General features: G+C 42.5%; 1 protein-coding gene across 18 annotated transcripts in view; it reads right to left on the minus strand.

Moving 5' to 3' along the window:
• Window positions 1–22,939, minus strand: part of MAGI2 (membrane associated guanylate kinase, WW and PDZ domain containing 2) — a 618,960-nt gene that overhangs the window by 453,239 nt on the left and 142,782 nt on the right. For all 18 annotated transcript variants that reach the window (XM_081879061.1, XM_081879059.1, XM_081879064.1 and 15 more), the window contains one exon: window positions 21,842–21,958. In XM_081879061.1, coding sequence (XP_081735187.1) covers window positions 21,842–21,958 — 117 coding nt within the window. The remainder of the gene's footprint in view (window positions 1–21,841; window positions 21,959–22,939) is intronic.

Genomic DNA, 22,939 nt, shown 5'->3' on the forward strand with positions numbered 1-22,939 from the left:
TCTTACCGTCAGAAGTTTTTCCGTATGTTTAGTCAGACTCTCTTTTCTTGTAACTTGAAGCCATTGCCTCAAGTCCTACCCTCCAGGGCAGGAGAAAACAAGCTTGTTCCCTCTTCCATGTGACAGCCCTTAAGATATCTGAAGATGGCTATCATACCTCCTGTCAGTCCCCTCTTTTCCATGCTAAACATTACCAGCTCCTTCAACCGTTCTTCATAAGGCTTAGTTTCCAGACCCTTGATCATCTTGCTTGCCCTCCTCTGCACACATTCCAGCTTATCAACATCTTTCTTAAATTGTGGTGCCCAGAATTGGACACAGTATTCCAGGCGGGGTCTGATTAAGGAAGAATGGAGTGGCACTATTACTTCCCTTGATCTGGACACTATAGTTCTGTTTATGCAGCCTGGAATAGCATTAGCTTTTTTTTGCTGCTGCATCACACTGTTAACTCGTGTTAAGTCTGTGGTCCACCAAGATCCCTAGCTCATTTTCACATGTACTGCCAGTAAGCCAGGTATCCCCCATTTTATATTTGTGCATCTTGTTCTTCCTGCCTAAGTTCAAAACCTTCCATTTGTCCCTATTGTAGAGCATATTGACAGCATAATTTCAAATTTTATTTCACGGCTTTGAAATTCTTCAAATAAATAAAATAATATCTATCTACTATTCAACCAAAAAGGCTCCCAGAGCAGTTTATGGATCAATTCCAAAGAAGATAGCCCCTACCCTCAAGCTTACAGTCTAAAAGGCACAACACACAAGGCAAAGGTGATTGAGAGGAAAAATGAGGATGTAGGGAAAAGTTTTTAAAGCTATAGTTGTTATAATGATAAACCTGGATGGAAACAGTTCAGGTAACCTGTTGGAATGGCTGCTACAGGGGACGAATGACTTAGAGCCAAAGGCAACTCATTTCTCATTTATTGTGAAGGTTTCAATTTATAATTACTTCTAAACCAACTATTATTATTATTATTATTTAATGCATATTATAAAAATCATGAAACACTTCCATGAAGATGCCCCTAAGACTTCACTTATAGGAAATATGTATTACTTTGTATCTTTCATGCACTGTGCTTTAGATTAACAGAATTACAAAGAAATGAATTTTAAGAGTGTCCTGGTTAAAAGGGGGGGGAAAGGTTAGAGGAAAGAGCATTAATTTGTGGTCTCCTATTATGTGTGTACAATATATGAAAATGGAGAGAATAATGTGAAACAGTACAAAAGATAACTCCAGAATTTCAAGGAGAATTGAAGCTTCAGTGCTGGCTTGTGATGAAGACGCCAGCTGTTCCCAATGGCTCCGACTTTTCAAAGATAAAACAGTTGGCAAAATATTTTCTATCTTCGAGCACTGTGAAATTGTGTGCCTTAGTGGGAATATCTGCTCATACATTCAATGACCTCTTGTGAAGCAGCACTGATTTCTCTTTTAGTCCTACATCAAGGAGTATTGCCTCCATTCTATTGGGAAACAGTGCAACAGGAACTCTTCCTCATTCATACCTTCAGCTACAGATACTTGATATTCTGCCAATGTCTATACTACAGTTCTCTCTTACTTAATGGGCACAGTGCCATCACAATCTAATCAGGGAGCATTTCCCCCCATTTAAAACAGATCTTGAACAGTAAACTCGAGTCAAAACAAAATAAAAAAAATCTGTCCAGTAGCACCTTAAAGACCAACTAAGTTAGTTCTTGGTATGAGCTTTTGTGTGCATGCACACTTCTTCAGATACCTTCAGATACCTTCACACTTCTTCAGATGTTATCTGAAGAAGTGTGCATGCACACGGAAGCTCATACCAAGAACTAACTTAGTTGGTCTTTAAGGTGCTACTGGAAGGAACTTTTTTATTTTGTTTTGACTATGGCAGACCAACACGGCTACCTATCTGTAACCAGTAAACTCGAGATTAGCTACCTTAAAAACCCCCCACTATCTTACTTGTTTGCTTCTGTCCACTACTTTCCCCCCAAGTAATGCTTTCTCCTTCTCACACAGCCAACAAACAAACAAGCAAATGAACAAATATCCTTTAACCCTGGCATTGACCCCAGCTAAGCCACAGGTCGACAGAGGACGAGATGGTTGGACAGTGTTCTTGAAGTAACCAGCATGCGTTTGACCAAACTGCAGGAGGCAGTGGAAGACAGGAGTGCCTGGCGTGCTCTGGTCCATGGGGTCACGAAGAGTCGGACAGGACTAAACGACTAAACAACAACAACAACAAAGCCATAGGTGGTTGTTTTTTACATATATTTTACATAATCATTGAAAAAACACACCATTATGTTTAAAATTAAGGATTATTGTTGGGAAAGCAAGGGTTAAAAGCAAGGGTAAAACTGTACAGAGAAGATATAATGGCCCTTCATGTGGTGGCGATGGGTAACCCTGAAAGCAACTGTGCAGGGAAAGAACTCTACAGAGTCAATTACCAGGCACCCAGCCCAAACACACAGCTAACTAGACAGAGCCAGAAAGGACAGAAACCTGGTTGAGAAACAGAAGCTGGGCATGAGTAGAGCAATGCAGTTCATAATGTCTTGTTGGGAAACACAACCCAGTTAAGATGCCCCAGATATATGCAGCCTGATCAGAAGGTTCAAAGGTGTCAAGATGGAAGGCTCTTTAGATGTTCAAAAAGCTACTGGCACTGTGAGTTCAGAGCATATATAATAATAATAATAATAATAATAATAATAATAATAATAATAATAATAATTTATTATTTGTACCCCGCCCATCTGGCTGGGTTTCCCCAGCCACTCTGGGCGGCTTCCAACAGAGATAAAAAATACACTAAAATGTCACATATTAAAAACTTCCCTGAACAGGGCTGCCTTCAGATGTCTTCTGAATGTCAGGTAGTTGTCCATCGCCTTGACATCCGATGGGAGGGCATTCCACAGGGCGGGCGCCACCACCGAGAAGGCCCTCTGCCTGGTTCCCTGCAACTTGGCCTCTCGCAGTGAGGGAACCGCCAGAAGGCCCTCGGAGCTGGACCTCAGTGTCCGGGCAGAACGATGGGGGAGGAGACGCTCCTTCAGATATACTGGACCGAGGCCATTTAGGGCTTTAAAGGTCAGCACCAACACTTTGAATTGTGCTCGGAAACGTACTGGGAGCCAATGTAGGTCTTTCAAGACCGGTGTTATATGGTCTCGGCGGCTGCTCCCAGTCACCAGTCTAGCTGCCGCATTCTGGATTAGTTGTAGTTTCCGGGTCACCTTCAAAGGTAGCCCCACGTAGAGCGCATTGCAGTAGTCCAAGCGGGAGATAACCAGAGCATGTACCACTCTGGCGAGACAGACCGCAGGCAGATAGGGTCTCAGCCTACGTACCAGATGGAGCTGGTAAACAGCTGCCCTGGACACAGAGTTAATCTGCGCCTCCATGGACAGCTGTGAGTCCAAAATGACTCCCAGGCTGTGCACCTGGTCCTTCAGGGGCACCGTTACCCCATTCAGGACCAGGGAGTCCTCCACACCAGCCCGCCCCCTGTCCCCCAAAAACAGTACTTCTGTCTTGTCAGGATTCAGCCTCAATATAAAAGAACACACTAACTTTCCACATCATATGTGTAGCCATTATTAATAAACACATTTTATGATGTGTATTTATGACAAGATGGTAGCCCTGTAGCGGAGTGGCAATGCTACACACACAACAGTTCCCCTGATCTGATCACTGCTTCTTTTTTTTTGCAGTCAAGCGTAAGAAAATCACATACATGGCATGTGGAGACATACCTTTCTATTTCTGAACTTTAACATGAGTGACACAAACTATAAAAAGGATGGGCAATAAGGGGCAATACACATTAGAATGAAAGACTCAACATTTACTATAAAAAATGCAACCCTTTATATGGAGAAACTATATGTGTTGGTCTCCTGTCATTAGGCCAGGTTACCCAGCCACAAAGCCAAAGAATTGTAGAGTTGGAGGGACCCCGAGGGTCATCTGGTTCAAACCCCTGAAATGCAGGAATGCTGCCCACAGCCTTTCCTGGGTGGGCTCAAACCATTAACCTTCTGGTTCATACCAGACATACTGACCCATGGGAACTGAATGCAAGAAGGGAGTAATCTTGACCCACCTCCCTCAAGTATGCATCACTGCACACTTGTTTACATTGAACTGCAGTTACATTTTACTGCCCATAAACCCAGTTGGGGCAGATCCTTTGGGCGCTCCTCACACTCGCTTTCTGTTTTAACCACCTTGAACAATTTGGTACCATCAGCAACCTTGGCCACTCACTGCTTACTACGCATATGTTAAACAACAGGTGTCCTAGTACCAACCCTAACGGAACTCCACCATCTCCATTGGGAGAACTGTGCATTTATTCTTACGCTTTGCTTCTAGTTATATTTTTTACTACAACCACATGGGGGAAAGGCGGCCTGTCCTAGATATTATTGAACTATGAATATTTGAATATTGAGATTGATGTATCCTGATTATGATCGAGACCATGACCAGCCCAAAGCCACCTAAGTAGGTATGGCTGAGTGGAACTAGAACTTGAGTTCAGGCAAATAACCTATTATTTCAGAGAAATATCAAGCAAGATAGGCTCCACAAGCTTGCCTACATCATCAGTTTACCATGTGTCAGTATAACACCAGTCTGAACTTTTAAAATCGGCCTGTTCGTTTCACAAAAACTGCCATGTTTCTAGGTACTGGAATTATTGTTTATAGGACCTAAAAGTCTGTCAATTTCACCCCTCCGTTTTAACAGAGATTGTTTCATGAAAACTCCTTAGATGATGAGGGTATAAGTGATGAAGCACAAATTCTACTTGGAGGACTTGTTGTTTAGTCGTTTTGTCGTGTCTGACTCTTCGTGACCCCCTGGACCAGAGCACGCCAGGCACTCCTGTCTTCCACTGCCTCCTGCAGTTTGGTCAAACTCATGTTGGTAGCTTCGAAAACACTGTCCAACCATCTCATCCTTCTCCTTGTGCCCTCAATCTTTCCCAACATCAGGGTCTTTTCCAGGGAGTCTTCTCTTCTCATGAGCTGGCCTCAACTTCAGGCTCTGTATTGAAGCCTCAGCTTCAGGATCTGTCCTTCCAGTAAGCATTCAGGGCTGATTACCTTAAGAATGGGTAGGTTTGATCTTCTTGCAGTCCATGGGACTCTCAAGAGTCTCCTCCAGCACTGACACAAAAGCATCAATTCTTCAGCGATCAGCTTTCTTTATGGTCCAGAACTCATTTCTATACATACTTGGAGGACTAGAGCAGTTAAATCTGGGGCTTCTCTTTCTTCTCACCCAGCATGGAAAGCAAACAACTTTCCTGAAAAGAAAAGGGGCTATTTGTATCCTATCCTGTTTTCAGGGTCTTCCCAACAGCACAACTCCACAACCATCATCTTATGTAGTAAGTTAGTTGGGCATAGAGAGTGTTATGTGTCTGATGCCAGAGATTTTTTAACTACTTGCCCACATCCAAACCCAATCACAAGAGCTCCCCTAAACAACAGAAAAAGCATTGTGAGCAATCAGAGTCAGAATCACACTCAACATTAGGCAAGTGGGCCAATCAAAGCAATTTAGTAAGAGATCGAAACAAATGGAGCTCTGATTGTATGCTAATGCAATATTGAGGACAAAGAAATAAAGCGCATGAAAAATATTTAAGCACTTTTGAAAACTGCTTCTGAATCACAAAGGCTAGGAGTCATTTCTAAGAATTATTCATGTCTCCTCTTCAGTATAATCTTGCACTTTTATTAATCCTCCTGGCCAGCAGCATGAAGTGTTTTGTGTTCTTTCTTTAATTTAACGGACCTGACTAAATTGATCTGCAGCTGTTTCAGCTTTGAAGTATCACTGCTCTTGTGTACAACACATCCTTAAAGACACCACAAGGAATTTAGAGTGAAGGGAAATTAAGATGCTACAAACATTATAGCAGTGTCCAGGGGAAACTGAAAAGTTTTTATACTATTTTAACAAAATGCAAGCAGGGGCAAAAAGGAATCAAATTAATTCCTGCTTCAGCTGCACTTTGGGGAGTGATTAAAGAGGATAAAACTCAAGATGCCTATATGCTGCTTTGAGGATTGTGGGAGCAAAATGGAGAAAAGCAGTTAGCTTGATGTAGTACTGACACACAAGATATGTCAACATGAAATGAAAAATGTAGGAAGAAACATAAACAAGTTCAAGCACCGGAGGAGTATCTTTAGCGGAAAGGGTGATCATCTGCATCACATATACCCATACATTTAAGAATAAAGACATAAAACAACGAAGAGCTCGGGCATGCACAACTGTGACCTACCAGCAGGAAGACATCCAATCAGTCATGAATTGTTGGTAGGTTGGAAGAAGCACAAGAAAATGCTTCATACCAGGTCATGATATTTTGCCCATCTAGCCCAGTATGGTCTCCTCTGGTGGGCAGCAGCTCTCTGGAGTCTTGGGGAGTGGTCTTTCTGAGCCTGTGCTGTTTTAACTGGAGATGGACTGAGCCTAGGCTAGCAACCAGTGAGCCATGGGACCTTCCCATATGAACTATGTTGGTGGTTTGCGGGGCAGGGATGGTGCAAGCATGGATTACGTGAATAAAACAAAATTAAGGGGTATCAAAATTAGTTTGGTAGGAGAAGAGAACATTAAGGCTAAGTGAAACTGCTGTTTTGGTGTGAAGTCCTGTAATTGATAACAATGGTAAGGTTGCCACATGCAGAAAAACAAAATTCTGGAACTTGGGGTGAGGGCCTGGGGGAAGGACCAAGCTAGCTCATTAAGTAGATCACTTCCTTCCTTAAGTAGGTTTACTTCCTTCCTGCTTCTTCTCCAAGTTCAGTTTGTGTGAGCAAGCATGTGTGTGTGTTAGCCGCTTGACTCCCTTTTTTGCCACATGCCAAGCCTGTACTAAGAATGGATTTGTTTGCATTAAAGTAATAAGCTTTAAATTTCTTTATTCTTTCAGCTAGCAGTCTCACCAAATTATTATTTCTGTACCAAACTCCAACATAAGAGAGAGAGAGAGAGAGAGAGAGAGAGAGAGAGAGTGTAAAAAAGTAACTCTTACTTTTTATACTGACCTATATTCTTTCCCCACTGCCTTACCTATTCTTTGATACTTGAAGTTCAGGCTTTGATTTTAAATATATACTTGCACATATATGCCAAGCCCTCTGACTCCAGAAGTTCCACATATTGCTGATGTTTTCCTGAAATCCTCATGCAGGTCTAACAGTAAATAATCCAGTTCAAATTCAAGAAAATAAATAATTTATTTTCTGTGTAATATAAACCAAGTGAATCTGACCTAGCTTTCACCATAATTAATATTAGTGGAGACAGATTTAGACCTTTGGATGGAATTCATTTGAGAAGTCTGCCACTTTTATTTGAAAAATAAGCCAGAAACATCCGAAAATGTTTGAAAATGATGAATGAGTTCCTAGGGTTTCTGGTTTTTAAAGCCGGAGATACAAGGCAAGGTTTATTTTTATCTTAAAAGCAGTAGGGGAAAAGCAAGTGTTTATATTTCACATTTCTGAGCTGTTCTTATGACCTATATTCTTACAAAATGTTGCATGTGCATTTCTAGGTTTTAAAGTATTAGGTTTTTAAAAGGTTATGATTCTAACTTTACTTACATGTCATACTGAAAAAAATAACATTTCTCCTCGTTTATGAAATATGTACAACTAAAACTGTTAGTTGACTTAGTCTATGCCCACTCTCTTGCCATCTTAACTGGTGATACACATCAGTGGTGAGTGACGATATATTCATCATGTTTATCATGTCAGTATGAAAGGTGTGCTTTCCCATACTGTATAACTGAATAGAAATCATATTATCAAGTAGAAATATAAACGTTAGAACAATATATCCTCAAAAATTTACAAAGCTTGAAAACAACTGCTCTAACACAAATCCAGTATAACTACATAATGGCTGACATCCTGTGTTAGTCATACTTATAGTAGACCCATTGAAATCAATTACTAAAGTTGGGTATCACTCAATGTGCTGTGAGAAATCAGCTACATAGCTTCTCATTGGTAACATTTGTACCCAAGGATACAGAATCAACTATGGTTAGGCAAAGTCTCCTGTGCTTGAGCTGGGTGCTGGAGCACGCAGTCCAATTGCTCCTGTTTCACTCTTCCATTACCTAAGCAGGGAAACAAACCACAGAGTGCCTGGCTGAGTGTTACGTCTGGACTCATGGGTTGTTTCTCTCAAAATAAACCACAATCTGTAGACAAGGTTTCTTCTTGGCTGTCTGATCCATTGTTTGTTTGTTTGAAGGCAAGTAAGCCCTGAGTGCCACTTCAGATGGAACACTAAGCCTGCCATTCCATGGTTTGTTTCCCAGCTGGGAGCAAAGAAGCAGCAACTGGGCTGCGTGTGCCAGTATGTAGTGCCTGCACAGGAGGATTTGTTTATGACAAAGTCATAGTTTATGGCTTTGTGTCATGCACAAACACAGCTGCTCTTCCAAAGTAAAATCCTATCCACCGCCCACACGTTGTTTTCAGCAAGGCAACAGTTTCGCAGCTCCCCCATATTATTCTAGGAGAATTATAAGGCAATGCTATATCAGACTTTGAAATATCACACAGAAGAATGCTAGGATGGATTCCCCCCCAAAAAAACTACAGGGCTAGACTGTTCTTTTAGGTAGTTTTTCTAGAAGGCAGCTAAGGAGACTTGATTCTACTAGTCAGAGGAAAGATTGTGTTCTCACTAATAAATTCTCCTCTTTCCCCTTACTCTGTATATTCTCATCCTTTTTATTATTATTTCATATCTTCCAGGCTAAAGCCAAAGCACTGAAAAGAGAATACTGACCAACATTTCACATCACTTTCAAGGGCTCTCCTGTGAAGGACAGAAAGGACACACCTGTGCAGGACCTGGTGGGCATAGGAGCAGATTCTGCCAGCAGTGTGGTCAGGGGGAGCATTGCAGAGCTGATAAAATCCAGGCTGAAATGTGTCAAACTGAGCACAGGAACAAAAATCGCTTCTAAGCAGACTGCTTTTGATAAAGTTTATTGACATTTATTGGTTGCATTTATACCATTTAGGAGACATTGGTCTCATTTTGCATTTGAGAAGGCACCAGATTGGCTGCAGGTGTTGCTGGAAGGAGACATACAAGATGCCATCCAATGGTCTTAGGAACTTCACTATGGATTTGTGTAGAGTTTACTCCTTCTCCTGATTATGTCCTGCAAGGTGGTGGGTATTTTAACTGCAATAGGAAATGATTTCCTCACAAAAGTAAAGTTCATGTTTGTAAGGAAGCTGAAACTTTGCAGCTGCCATCTGTATTACAGAGATAACGTTTTAAGTATAAAAACTCAGCTAGTCTATTGTTGTATGTATTTTCCTTGTACTATGACTTATGATTTAAAGTGTGCCCACTGGCAGATTTCACTTGTAGTTCAGATCTGAAACTGTTCAACCCAATATGGAGTTAGAACACAGTAGCAGCTCTTATCTTAGCTCTCATCTTAGATCTATAACCCCAGATAAAAAGTCTTAAGAATACAGAGATTTAAACACAAGTCTGGCAGGCAGTTTTTATGTTACTTATTGTGGGATTCTGTGATTTAGGTGCCGTACAGCAAGAAGGAAGGGGAAAAAAACCTGATAATCATGGTTGTCACTGTTGAATAAAAACTGGAGTTTTTAAAAAGAGGATCTAGTGGTACTGAAAGGAAACCATTACTTTTACAAGGTGACAGCTTTATGACAAGACCTTAAAACAATGACACAACATAATCTAAAGTCATGGAAACATATATATCAGACAGCATTGCACACAAAGTAATGACATTGACACAAAAGTGAACAGTGAAAACAGAAAGAGAGAGAGAAAATTAAGTTCCACGTCCCTCCCAAAAAACAGCCTATTATCTTAATGTTTAAATCTTGAATCTGTTTTGGCTGATATGGCTGGAGATAAAGGGAATCCTAAACTGCATGTTATAAAATACTTTAATTCAAACTGTGACTCCAGAAAACCTGATAGAGTCTGCAGGGTGGAGATCTAAGACAGTGGAAAACCATTGAGGAGAACAGTCGGTAAAGTTGAGAGTTCTAGATTCCAGTATTTCAGGGGGTTGGACTAGATGACCCTTGTGATCCCTTCCAACTGTACAATTCTTTGATTTTATGAATCATAGGAAGCCCTCACTGAAATTAGGAATGGAAGTAGGAAGCACAGGTGCCCAGGTCTTATGGGCAGAAGCAGATAAAGAAAGAAACCGGAGAAGTCTTCTAGCAACCTAGAGCGAAATCCACATGCCCAATCCTTTCGCTAGCACTAGGATTAGGCATGTTAATGTCTACAATCTGTTTAATATGTGGCAAACTTTACAAACCTTGGCACTTCAATATCTGTCTGTAGATATAAACAAAATGCCATTAATGAACTGCAACAGTGCTGCCAGCTTTTGCATATTTGTATCCTGCCAGATTTGGCTACTTATCTGCTGTGATGTGCCAGTTTAATCTTACTACTTCCAACCTATCAGTACGATCTTGCTGTACTTCCTCAACACTAATTGCACAGTCAGATAATTTCCCTTAATTAGGATTCCCTTTGTTGCTCTGAATTCAAACATATTTTGGAAAGTGAGCTCTCTTTCTCATTAGATATATATATCCACTGTGCAAAACAGAAACCTATGATTATGAGTTATCATCTTACACTGCCGTTAAACCAAGAGCTAAAATTAAAAAGCAAGGATAACCTTTAAATCCTTTTTAGTTATTCATAATAAGAAAGCAAGAATTATTAGGTATTGATGTTGATAATATGTAGGTGCACATGTTTAATAATGAAAAAGGGTAAAATGTGCTCATTTCACAGTCTGAGCACAATAAACCACAGTGAAATTAATGCAGCTATAATCCTTTGCCTAAAGTCTTTAAATAATTGGAAGAGGCAAAAGTGGCTTATTACATAATCTGTTTCCTATGACATATGGAGCTCCTTTACAATCTTTCTTTGAGCCAGCATAATCAAATAGAGAAAATGTTGGAGTTGTTGTTTTTTAAAACAACCCCTCCCCCCAAAATCCCAGATTCCTATCTTAACTATTTGCAGAGTGAGATCTTTTATAAACTCTCCACAAAACCCACTTCATTAGGCAAAACACTTGCATAACAACCACTGCTATAGGAACTGCTCCATTATTTGCATCAAACTCTTTCCTGTGTCTTCAAGATAACTCTGAGCCCGTCTCTGTCAGGGAGAGGGGAAAAGGAAGAATTTAGATCAGGGAAACACCACAGAAGGAAATGAGTTAGCCCTTCTCCCACAGTGCTGCTACAAACTAATCAAAATTGGAGAGGTTTTTGCATCATTTTAGGTAAAAGTGAAGATGCTTGGGAGATCTAGTTGTGGATCTGTTATGGCCATGAGATGTCTTCACTTGATTTTATTCAACCCTAGTGGAAAGTGACTGGCATTGCTCTGGAGTGAATTTTAACTAACAAACATCAGTGCTGTTTTGAAATCAGTGGTTAAAATTAATGCAGTTTTGAAAGGTTCAGTCCACCATCTTGATTCAAAATGACATCCAACTGTATCCAAACACAGAAAAAACCTCCTCCTTGATCTCAGGAAGCAGCATGAGACATTTAGTTATGGTGTCATAAGAGGAGCCTGAATGCATGAAGAACAAAGAGACAAACAACTTTCCAAAATATATAAGAGATGAGCTCTGAGTTGCATAACTTCAAGGGCGACATATTCCTTTTCACCAATGTAGGAGACGAGTAAGGGTTGTCTATTAAGCCCTTCTTGTGAGCACAGAAAGTTATTAAAAGCATTGTCTTTATTACTTAGCCTTTGTTTACCTATTTAAGCAATTATTTTTACAGCTTGTGTGAACATTCTTAACCATGAATTGGTGAAGGAGGATTAAAAGCTCTTCATTTGTTTATCACACTTTTTGCCTTTCATCCAAGGTGGTCAGTGCAGTGCACTGTTATTATTTCCCTCTACTTCCAGTAGTGCAGTTATAGGCTAAGAGTTTAATCATCAAAACCAAAGCAAAAACAGACAGACAGACAGACAGACAGACAGACAGACAAACAAACTCTGATTTGGATAGAACCATTCTGTTGTGACTGTCCTGCTTTTATGTTAGACCTAATTCATTCTTTACTAATGCACTTTATTAGGAGATCATGCTGAAACAGAATGTCACTTATCTGTGGCAGGATCCTCAGGGACAACCTTCCACCATTAAGCCTGAATCCATACCCCTAACAGATTTATGTCTTAAAACTAACACAATGAATTATTACAAAATAATGTTTGTTCCTATTTACTCTGCTTAATAAGCTATTTGTGTGCTACTTTCACTGCTGTTGCTCATCACTGCCAGATGCAGAAGCTTTATTAGACTTTTATGGTACCTGCCCCTTAGCATTGGATTTCAAGGAATCAATAACATTAATTATCTCATTGAGGCTTCTTTAGAACCTTTGCTGTCCTCTAACAACCACCATGGAGAAAGCTACAAATGTTTCAACTACCAGCTTACCTCAGATGTTCATAAATACTGAAGGAGAACATTGCATTATAAATAAATGCGGTAACAGCGGCAACTTCCCTCCCAGAATGAATAATAGTGCTTTGCTTGTGTCTCTTTGTGTGTTGGGACCTATGTCAATTTTCTCCTTTTCCAATTGTGGTCAGCCCCCCTGCAGCTCCTATTTTATGCACACCAGACACAGAGAGGCAGGCATGTAGAAGCAATGATAGTCAGAGATAGATTGGAGGTTAAACATAGCCACAACTTTAGTAATTAATGTACAGGCAACCCCCCAACTTATGTCGCCAAACACCCTCTCTGCCAATCTTTCCCAATTGTACCAAAAAGGCTGCACATAAAAAACAAAAAACTAATAATAATAATAATAATTAATAATTTTTTATTTATACCCCGCCCTTCCCGGTTCAGAAAACCGGGCTCAGGGCGGCTAACAACAAATTTTAAACATTTAATTGATGCAACAAAAAACAGCATAAAATACAGTATAAAACGTGAATAACAATAAATTCAGAATTCAAAAATCAATTTAGAGGGAAAATCCATCCAATAAACATTAGATGATCACCAGGGCTAGCTGGCTAAATTAGTCCTATTTGGGCCAGGGGAGACCAGGGGAGAATTAGCTGTGGGATCCCAGAGCGGGTAATCTTCATAAAAAGGGAAGGAAGGGGGATAAAAGATCAGGCCAAGTTCAACTTGAAAGCCAGGCGGAATTGAAGCTTGGGTTGGAGGCTATGTGGGAATGAGGTGGTGGCAGCAGCGCTACCCCATGTGTCAGCTGTCAGGCAGGGAGGCTGAGCAGGCTAAACAGAGCCCTGCTGCACCTCCCATCTCTCCTGACGTCCTCTTTGGGCTCTGGGGAGGGTCTCCCCATGAGACACAAGTTCTCTCCTGCCATTTCTGGGTAGGAGTCAATTTATTTAATTATTTTCTGGTGCTGCACGTGTGCACAGTCACACGCGTGTGGGGGGATGCTTGTACATTGGGGGTTGGTGTGCACTGAGATAAGGCCAGCCTGATTGCTGACCGGATATCTCCACCCCTGCCCAGGTCAGCTGGTGAGTTGCCAACCGGAGGTTCCCACCCAGTGCCACTGCAAATGCAATTGAAGTTGGTATCACAAGGCAAGGGGGATGCATTGTGGTTGAGAGAGCCTGAGCTGTGCGAGTCTTTTAAAGCAGCCCAGTGTTGTTAAACTCATATTGCTGAGGGCTGAGGTAGAGCAGCAAATGAGAAGCACATAGTATTAGCCCACCATTGTTCACTACTCTGTTCATGTGTTGTTTTAGAGAAATGCATTTGGAGAGGCTGTTAAGTTAATTATGGCATCAACCTGAGTGAGGGGGTAATTCATTGCTTTTCTACCAATGGGAGAAAATAGAAGAATAAATTGCAGCTGTTGGCACAAATACTTAAATGCACATATTCTTGTCAACAGCTCAAATCCTTTTCGCTCAAAGAAAGAAATTAAAAGGGTGACTTTTTGACCTGCACTAGTAACATTATTATACTTGTTGTGCAGTTTAAATAAATAATGATCTTACAATACACTGGTGGTTTTTTTAAACCACCAAGTTTACTGCTGAGTTTACAAGCATAAAATCTGAACCTTAGTTGCTGTAAATCTTAGGTCACCCCACTACGCTTGTAGCACTGGTGGCCTAAAATCAATTTATGAAATACCTTCAGTAAAAGAACATGAGTTATTTGTAGTCTTATTGTGCATTTAACAGCTGTATGACAGGCAGAAATTTTACAGGTTTAGCTATTTCTCGAACAAAAACATTATTGTGGGGAAAGCTTCAACTGCTGACATTCTGTGTGTCTGTGTGTCCCGATTTATGTATGGTCCCTCTGCTCTACAGACAAAAGAGGATCCAAATTTGAATTTGGCACAACATATATGCAAATCTGGGCATAATTTGTGGGTGGCATTAGCATTGGCACACCTGTCAATTCAAACAATTCTGAAGTCATTACAAGAAGTAACATTAGTAGATCTGGCTAGTTTTTAAATTTTAGATATCATGAACATCTTATTGATGTAACCATGTTGCACCTTAATGGCCAAGGAAGATGACAAGGGCGAATGACAAACACTGGGGAAATAGCGAAACATGTGTCTTACATGAGAACCTCACTTTTCTTGGCTGGTTATATAAGCAGAACATTTATAATCATACACAAAAAATAAAGGTTCAATTCAGTCTGTGCTACCCATGTTCACAGCAAATTACATATTACCCTGGTGGCTATAAGACTATTGATAGAATCACATATTTTGCTTCTGTTGTTTTCCCCTAGGGCCTTACTGACAGCCAGCCACCCTTAAAATGCTTCTATCTACGGGGGCCACCAGGGGACGCATTGGAAGATGGCCGACAATAACATCTCTCCGACCCACACGAGGTAATTAAGAGGCTGCTATGGGAAGTATGCAGCCTTCTTTGCTCCCCCCAAGGGGATGGGGGGGACTGCCTTGCCAGCGGTGTTGAATGGTTTCTTTAAATATAAAGGTTCATCATTGTTCCACCCAATGTGTATGTCTTTAAGGGGCCAGAGCAAGGGCCAGAGCAAAATAACAAGACCCAGCTTTACAGCTGTGAAACATAGCAGGTGCTGCTGAGTTGCATTGATTAAGGTGTGTCAGCAATTGGGTGTAGTATATAAGGAGCAGCACCTAGCTCTCCCATAACCCGGGGGGATGGGTTGGTGGTTGGGTCTGGTTTGTTGTTGATGTATTCAGTGTATAAGGAGTTTTTGTTTTTGTTATTAAAACCTTGTTTAAGTTATTTTTGAGTCCCTTTTTAATGCATGGTCTCCCCAGCAAGCTCTCTGCAGCGCTACTAAACTGCAAATAGCCAACAAGCGGTGTCCATAATGCACCCCCGGATTCGAAAGAAGGGGGTGTGGACACTTGGCACGAAGCCCTCAAGTGAAGTCGGCTCTTCCTGATGCTGTCTCCAATCAGCGCACTGGTTCGCATTAGCTCGAAATATTTAATTGGAAATATATAATTGGAAAGAAGCTAATGCACATACATCAAGTGAAGATCGAGAGTAAAGACTGCTGATTAATGGGATCTCTGTGAGCGGAGTGACGGGCATGAAAATAAATCAAGTGAAGAATCAACATCAAGAGACTGGTATGTTGGAGTGAAACGGAAAGGGAGGGGAGGAAAAAACTTTTCTTTTTTTGCCTTATGTGAGTACCAATAACCCTCCCCTCCAGGCAGAGAGAAGAATCGTTGCTATTATTAATCACAAGCAGGAGACTAAGAACTGTGTGCGAGTGGATTATTGATTGAAGAGAGGACTGGTGGAAATACTGGGGAATGAAAGGAAAGTTTTATGACGCAGTTAAAAATGGAGTTTCGTGAAGACAGGCTTGCCTAAGGTGGACGAGAGGGAGGAGGACCAGGGTCATTGGAATGTGAATGAATGGTTATCGGAAAGTTATCTTGTCCTGGCAGAGCCCTCTGAGATATAGATTCGCAAGCCTGTGAATCAACGGACAGACGGTGGGAATGTTTTCAACAGAGGTGTGGAAATGGCGTGTGTCCTTTATGTGATATGATTTTTGGAGAGTGTAAAACCCACACAGGAGATATTTGTCTTTCACCCGCTTGTGAAGATTATCAGAGATCACAAATAAAGGAATATATGATAACAACAAGAAGATGAAGAAAATAACAAAAAGACTATCTGGACAGAACTGTTTGATCAAGGCAGCAGCAAGAGTGATGTTTTGACCCCTTTCGGAACTTGAAGTATGGGTACCGCCAACAAAAATTTTAAAAATTTGGCTGTATAATTTGGATTTAATGTGATTTGGAATTAATGTGATTTGATTGGCCTGTTAATAAAAATTATATATTTTTTTTAAAAAAATGCTTCTATCTACAGAGTACAAGGTGGTAAGGGGAGGGGGAGGGAGAGAGTTTTGCACCTTTTTGTCTAATGGGTAGGCATTTTTGTTCTCACTTCATGAGAATGAACAAGGTACGTAAGATCAGTGGCGTAGCGTGGGGGGTGCAGGGGGGGCCGGCCGCACCGGGCGCAACATCTGGGGGTTAGGGTTAGGGTTAGGGGGCGCAAATCCACGGGTTAGGGGGCGCAAATTACTTGCCTTGCCCCGGGTGCTGACAACCCACGCTACGCCACTGTGTAAGATGCTTGTGATTGTCCTCTGTGTCTAATTTAATTACCTCTAGCAAATGTAAACAGTAACTGCATAGAGCAGGGGAGGTGGTGGTCACCCATTGGCTGAACCTGACCAAAGAAGTTGCAGGAAGTGGCCCTTCAGTCCTTTCATCACTACCTGACTCACTGTAGGTATCAAAAGTGGGTTCAGGGGAAACTGCTTCAATCTATAAGGCACAGTAAGTGTAATGTGTAATGAGCAGAGTCCCTCACCATTACCTTATTCACAAATGGGGCAGACAGGTGATTGGGTAAGATATACACAAGAGAAGACCTCAAATAATTGAGTGTAAGTGTGTGTAGCTTTAAGAAAACAGCAGCTCAAGGAATGTGCTGCCAGCAGTTGCTGTGGATACGGGGCCCGTTTGGAACTGCCAAATCATATGAATGTCATTCCCAGTTAAGCAATGCACCATATACGCCCAAGACAACTGAACAGTGACCACTGCGGGCTCAAATTGATGGTCATGCACAAACCCTCTACATTTTGAGTGGCTACAGCCCTCGTAGGCTTCACTCCAATGCTTTTGCAATACTGCATGGAATGCTTTCACGCATCAACGATTTTCTTTGCACATTATTATTTTATTTGTCTCCACTGCCAAGATTCAAGGCTTTTACCTTAGCCATCCAAATTGTATCATAAAAATATTAACACATAGGAATGCCTGAAATGCGTTGTTGTTGTTTTGTTGTTATATATGGTATACCCTTAAAATAAATTAGCAGAGGCCATACCATCTGGAGGAAAGCCCAGAAACTTCAACACCATTACTGATGAACCTATCAAAACAGCATTCACTCATAGCTGACTGAAAAGTATATGAAGCATTCAATACAGATTTCAACTTTGGCCTCAATACACATTTAAATAAATATGCAGGACAAGCTATATGAATGTACTGTATTATACCATTACAACTATTCACGCACAATGCACAAGAGAAGCATGTTTAACATGACCTGTGGTTAAAATCAAGGGATGCAATTATTTAAGCAGTTGCTATTGTCTAAGTATAGTCTTGAACATGTGAGCCTACGTTACACATTGTCCTCGCCCGCTCTACAAAACCCTGGATTTCCCTTCATTTCAGGTAAAATTTATCACCAGCCTTCTTATCAGCAGGATCTATAAAACTGAACCTTCATTTTAAAAGTCCAACACCGTGAGAATGTTTTGCCCAAAAATACTTTAAAAGGTTTGGAAGAAAGCCCTGTGATTCTCTCGAGCATTTGCTTCTGGTTCACAGCTTGTGATAAACTGAGGAGCAAGAAAAGGTTTAACACCATTTCCAACAATGTGCACTCTTTCTTCGAAATCTTGCCATTGCCATTCATGTCACTATCACAGTAATTGAAATCTGTTATGATTGATGCTCCAGGCTTTGGCATACTTCCTTATCAGTATAAACAACTTCTTGGTCACCCTTTCTAGTCTATCCTAGTAGCTTCTAGCATAGCTTCTTGTGAATTGTTCTTTGTCCCATTCTACTTTTACCACAAGTACTTTCCAGCTCAGTTCACAAGCCATCTATGATGGGAACTAGCTTCAAAATTAATGCACTTTCCTCTCCACAGTCTCTCTCATTGACGGACAAATTAGCTCCTGTTTTATTAGGCTTTTCACACAGCTGTACAAAAATGACACACCTCCCTGTGCCGTTTGACATCAGAATAATGTAGATTTATGTTTAATAATTTAATGTTAAGATGCAAACCAGCTATCTGGGCATTCTCCCAACAAAAGATATAAAAATGGATTAGTAGAATGTTATTAATAGGTGCATGTACAAACACACAAAGAAGGAAACAAAGAAACATATATAGCCCAAATGACTAAGAGTTGCCAAGACCCACTGGGATGAGCTGATTAGAATCCAGCAGATCTCTGGCTTAGAGGTTACTAATGCAGCAGAGCTGTGCAGGCCCAATTCCCTCATCCATGGCTTAGCTAGAGATAAGATGGCATACCTACTCCACCCAAGCTCAACCAAGCTGAGCCTGGTGGATCTTAAGCTAAGGACACTTACCTTCAGAGTCCAGAGTCTTTGTGTGATAGTGCACACTGCACGCCAGGATCTGGCATAGGACATGGAGGAAGGGTGACTCCTGGCCTGGCACAACTTCAAAACTGGCCTCATTCTGGCCCGGAAAGTGGATTTTAGCCTGTCCCAAAATTGGCCAGTCATGGGCAAGCTGGCTGTGAGATTCTGCCCAGCGGTGGGCCTGACTGGGGTGAAAGGCTTCACTATGGTTCGCTGCTGGGATACTTAAAGCCAGTCTGCTTCCATCACCTAGTCCATTTTCTTCACTAAAATTCCCAGGGTTGGGTAGCAATTTATCCACTGGACTAATGAACTCTGTCCTGAGATTTTGCCTGCCTCATAGCAATCGTCACAACTTTGATGGTCAAGGCATTGGTTAAGCCTTAGTCTTTCGAGGAAGGGAGGTTGTAGCCTCTGCCTGCCCCTCCAGTTACCGGGGGTATTCCGTTAAAGGGATCCGGAAGGAGGTTGTGATGTCCAGAAGCCCAGGTAGAGAAGAGGGCCATAGGTGGCAACCCAGCAAGGGGTTCCTACAGGATGTGTGCCAATTGGGTCACTTGCCTTGGGGTGACCACAAACAGATATATCCAAGGCCTTTCCAAAACCTTACACCTGTCCTCTATAAAGTTGAGGCATAACTTGAGTCAATACAAGTATCATGAGTCTTATTTCCTGGGATATGGTTGGGGGGGGGCACTTGGCTCACACAAAGTAAACTCTGAAAAGGGAGCATCTGTGGTAGGGGTGGGACCAGAAGGTGGAGCCTCCGGTTGCAACCTAAGCCTGTTCAGCTCAGTCATATAACCTGGCAACCGTGGCATAAATTAATCCAGCAAAATTGGCTTAACTCAAACACTATTTTAAAGGCCTGTTTTCCTCTCTGCTGGGTGGATCTGGTGTAATTTTACACCAGCTTAATCTGCACCAGCTTGCTATACACCAGCATGTGTATAGGAATGCTCCCTTAAGATAAAATCTTATGCAGCACTAGAGCTTTCTGCTAAATAGACACATATTGAATTGCACTTTGGTGAACAAAGAAAGGCTAGGTATGACCAGTGCTATTTTTTCTAGAAAAAGAGGTGCTGGAACTCTCCAGGAACACCTCTCATGTTCTCTTATAATGGCAATGGTGCCCACCTGAGGGGGCCCAGAACTGAGTTCCAGTGAGTTCCAGCTGGAAAAAAGCCCTGGGTATGACACATCTGAAACATGAAATATATTTGATCCCCTTCTGGAGACTATATAATAGTTTTGGACTAACACTCTGTGTGTGTTCTCTTCCTATTTTTAGGAGTGTTTGCCTGAACATGCAAAGGGTTAAACTGTGGGTGTGGTAGGGACATTTATACAAGCCCCACCCCCACCCACTCAGTACCTGATCCTCCCTCACTTAGAAGGTCTGAAGGGAGCTAGGATCCACCTTTTCTTGAATGCAAGTAGAACACAGCATCCCTGGTTGTGCAGGCATTTATTTACATTCATATGAACATGTGTAAAAGCTCAACATGGGTAGCCTGGGGACTGAGCAGGTGGGGCTGGTGTGTGCAGCCTATGTCTCCTACATGCAAGATCACCTGTGCAGACAAAATACCTGAACAGGGCTTTTGTGTACAAAAGTTAAAGAGAATGAGGGTAACTCTTTAATCCTGACTTCCACCCACTGCCAAGTAAACTATGGATGTGGCCTCTGCTGAAAGTTACACATCCATAGCTTGTGACACACATGCCAGGAAACCAATAGCTAATCAGAAATACAGTGGCTAGGCTGACCCACAGTATGTAGCCCAGGAGCAGACTAGAGACAAGAAGATCCATCTCAGGTTTATTCCCAGCACATAAAGCCTAGAATCATAGAGTTGCAAGGGACCCAAGGATCATCTAGTCCAACCCCCTGCAATCTCAGCTAAAGCATCCATGGCAGATGGCCATTCAACCTCTGTTTAAAAACGTCAAAGGAAGGAGACCCACCATATCTCGTGGGAGTCTGTTCCACTTCTGAACAGCTCTTACTGTCAGAATGTTTTTTCCAAATGCCTTCTCTGAGACAGCCAGCGTACAAACCTCCAACAAACAACAGCACTACTTATTCAGACAACCTTTTCTGAGCGTACACAAGACCCAGGTAGCACACTTCCAGGTCTGATATTTCACTTCCTGTTTCAAAACAAACAAACAACCTTCGAAATATAAAAGGGTCTTGTTTAATGCTTTGTGGTGAACCTTTCTTTTATGACATAAAAAGGTTAAATTCACTAAAATGATTCTGCTGCTTTCAAAATGGATGCATCCCATTATTGCAGCCCATCATATATTGGTCTCTAATGTAAAACCACAACCCTGATAGAGAACACATGTCCATTGCTAGTTCAAAAGAGTCAGCCTTGATTTTTATTTTTGAAGCACTATACAATTACAAGATGCATCTAATTTGGCTGTCTCTTATTCTCTTACACCTTTCTCTCTGAAAGCAAAAGTTTCTTCACACTTCTGGCATTTTTTTTCAAACATTTTTCTTTGAAAATCACTTGAGAGTATGTAAAAACCAATTCCTGGTGCAACTGCACGAAATGTCATTCCACATACATATTTTCAACATTTCCCAAATTGCATTCTACTTGCCAACATTTAAAAACTTGTAGCCCTTACTCTGGCTCTCAAACGCTATCACTAATGATATTCTATGCATTCAAAAATTACAGCTATTAAGAGCCTCCGTCAGCAATCCATACGAGGATCATATTTAGTTGTTTATATATAATAAAAATACTTGCTCCAGGCAATACTCTCTTTACTGCAGCTACAAAATGAAACAGAATTTTCAACACCAGCAAAGGCCTGCAAATTCCTCATTCATGATACTCTCCATGCAAAAATTCAGTAATAATCAGCCTGGATGGATGCTAAATTTTTCAGATTATCCCATCTGCAGCCTAGTATTGCTGTTACCCACTGCATCCATAAGAATCAGTAGTTTCGTATGACAAAACAAAACAAAACATGGACTCACATGGCACTGTTCGGAGGTAGAGATTGTCTCTGATGATCTGCTGGAGCTCGTGGTCCACTGAACCCTTCTGGAACCGTAAATTGAGGTAGCGACGAAGATCCTTATCAACAATGCCTCCTGGAAGAGTTAGCAAAACACATATTGATTAGTAATAAAATATGAAGTGTTAGATTACCTCCTTTTCAATTAAATATTTGGCTTTACAGTGGTGCCTCGCAAGACGAAATTAATTCGTTCCGCAAGTCTCTTCGTCTTGCGAGTTTTTCGTCTTGCGATGCACGGTTTTCCATAGGAACGCATTGAAAATCAATGCGTTCCTATGGAAACCGCCTTCCCCCGACCTCTTCTGGCGGCATTTTAAAATCGCCCGGGACAGCGGAGGACTTCTCCGCTGTCCGGGCGATTTAAAAGCCCCTGGGAAGGCAAGCAGGGGGGACGAAGCCTGGGCGCTCCTTGCGGAGAGTTGCCAGCGCGCCCAGACTTTCCCGCCCCGCCGCTCGGCTTCGGGACATCGTTCCGATGCCAGGCGGCGGGGGGAGGCTTTCTCGCCCCGCCGCCCGGCATCGGGACGATGCCCCGAAGCCGGGCGGCGGGGGGAGGCGTTCCTGCCCCGAAGCCGGGCGGCGGGGGGAGGCTTTCCCGCCCCGAAGCCGGGCGGCGGGGGGAGGCGTTCCCGCCCCGCCGCTCGGCTTCGGGACATCGTTCCGATGCCGGGCGGCGGGGGGAGGCGTTCCCGCCCCGCCGCTCGGCTTCGGGACATCGTTCCGATGCCGGGCGGCGGGGGGAGACTTTCCCGCCTCGCCGCCCGGCGTCGGGGCATCGTTCCGATGCCGGGCGGCGGGGGGAGACTTTCCCGCCCCGCCGCTCGGCTTCGGGACATCGTTCCGATGCCGGGCGGCGGGGGGAGACTTTCCCGCCTCGCCGCCCGGCATCGGGGCATCGTTCCGATGCCGGGCGGCAGGGGGAGACTTTCCCGCCTCGCCGCCCGGCATCGGGGCATCCTTCCGAAGCCCGGCGGCGGGAGGAGGTGTCCCCGCCCCGCCGCCAGGCTTCGGAGGAGGTCCGAGGACAGCGGGGAAGACGAGCTGCGCTTCCCCG

Source organism: Podarcis erhardii (assembly GCF_964252035.2).
Source record: "Podarcis erhardii genome assembly, chromosome: 10".
Taxonomy (NCBI): domain Eukaryota; kingdom Metazoa; phylum Chordata; class Lepidosauria; order Squamata; family Lacertidae; genus Podarcis; species Podarcis erhardii.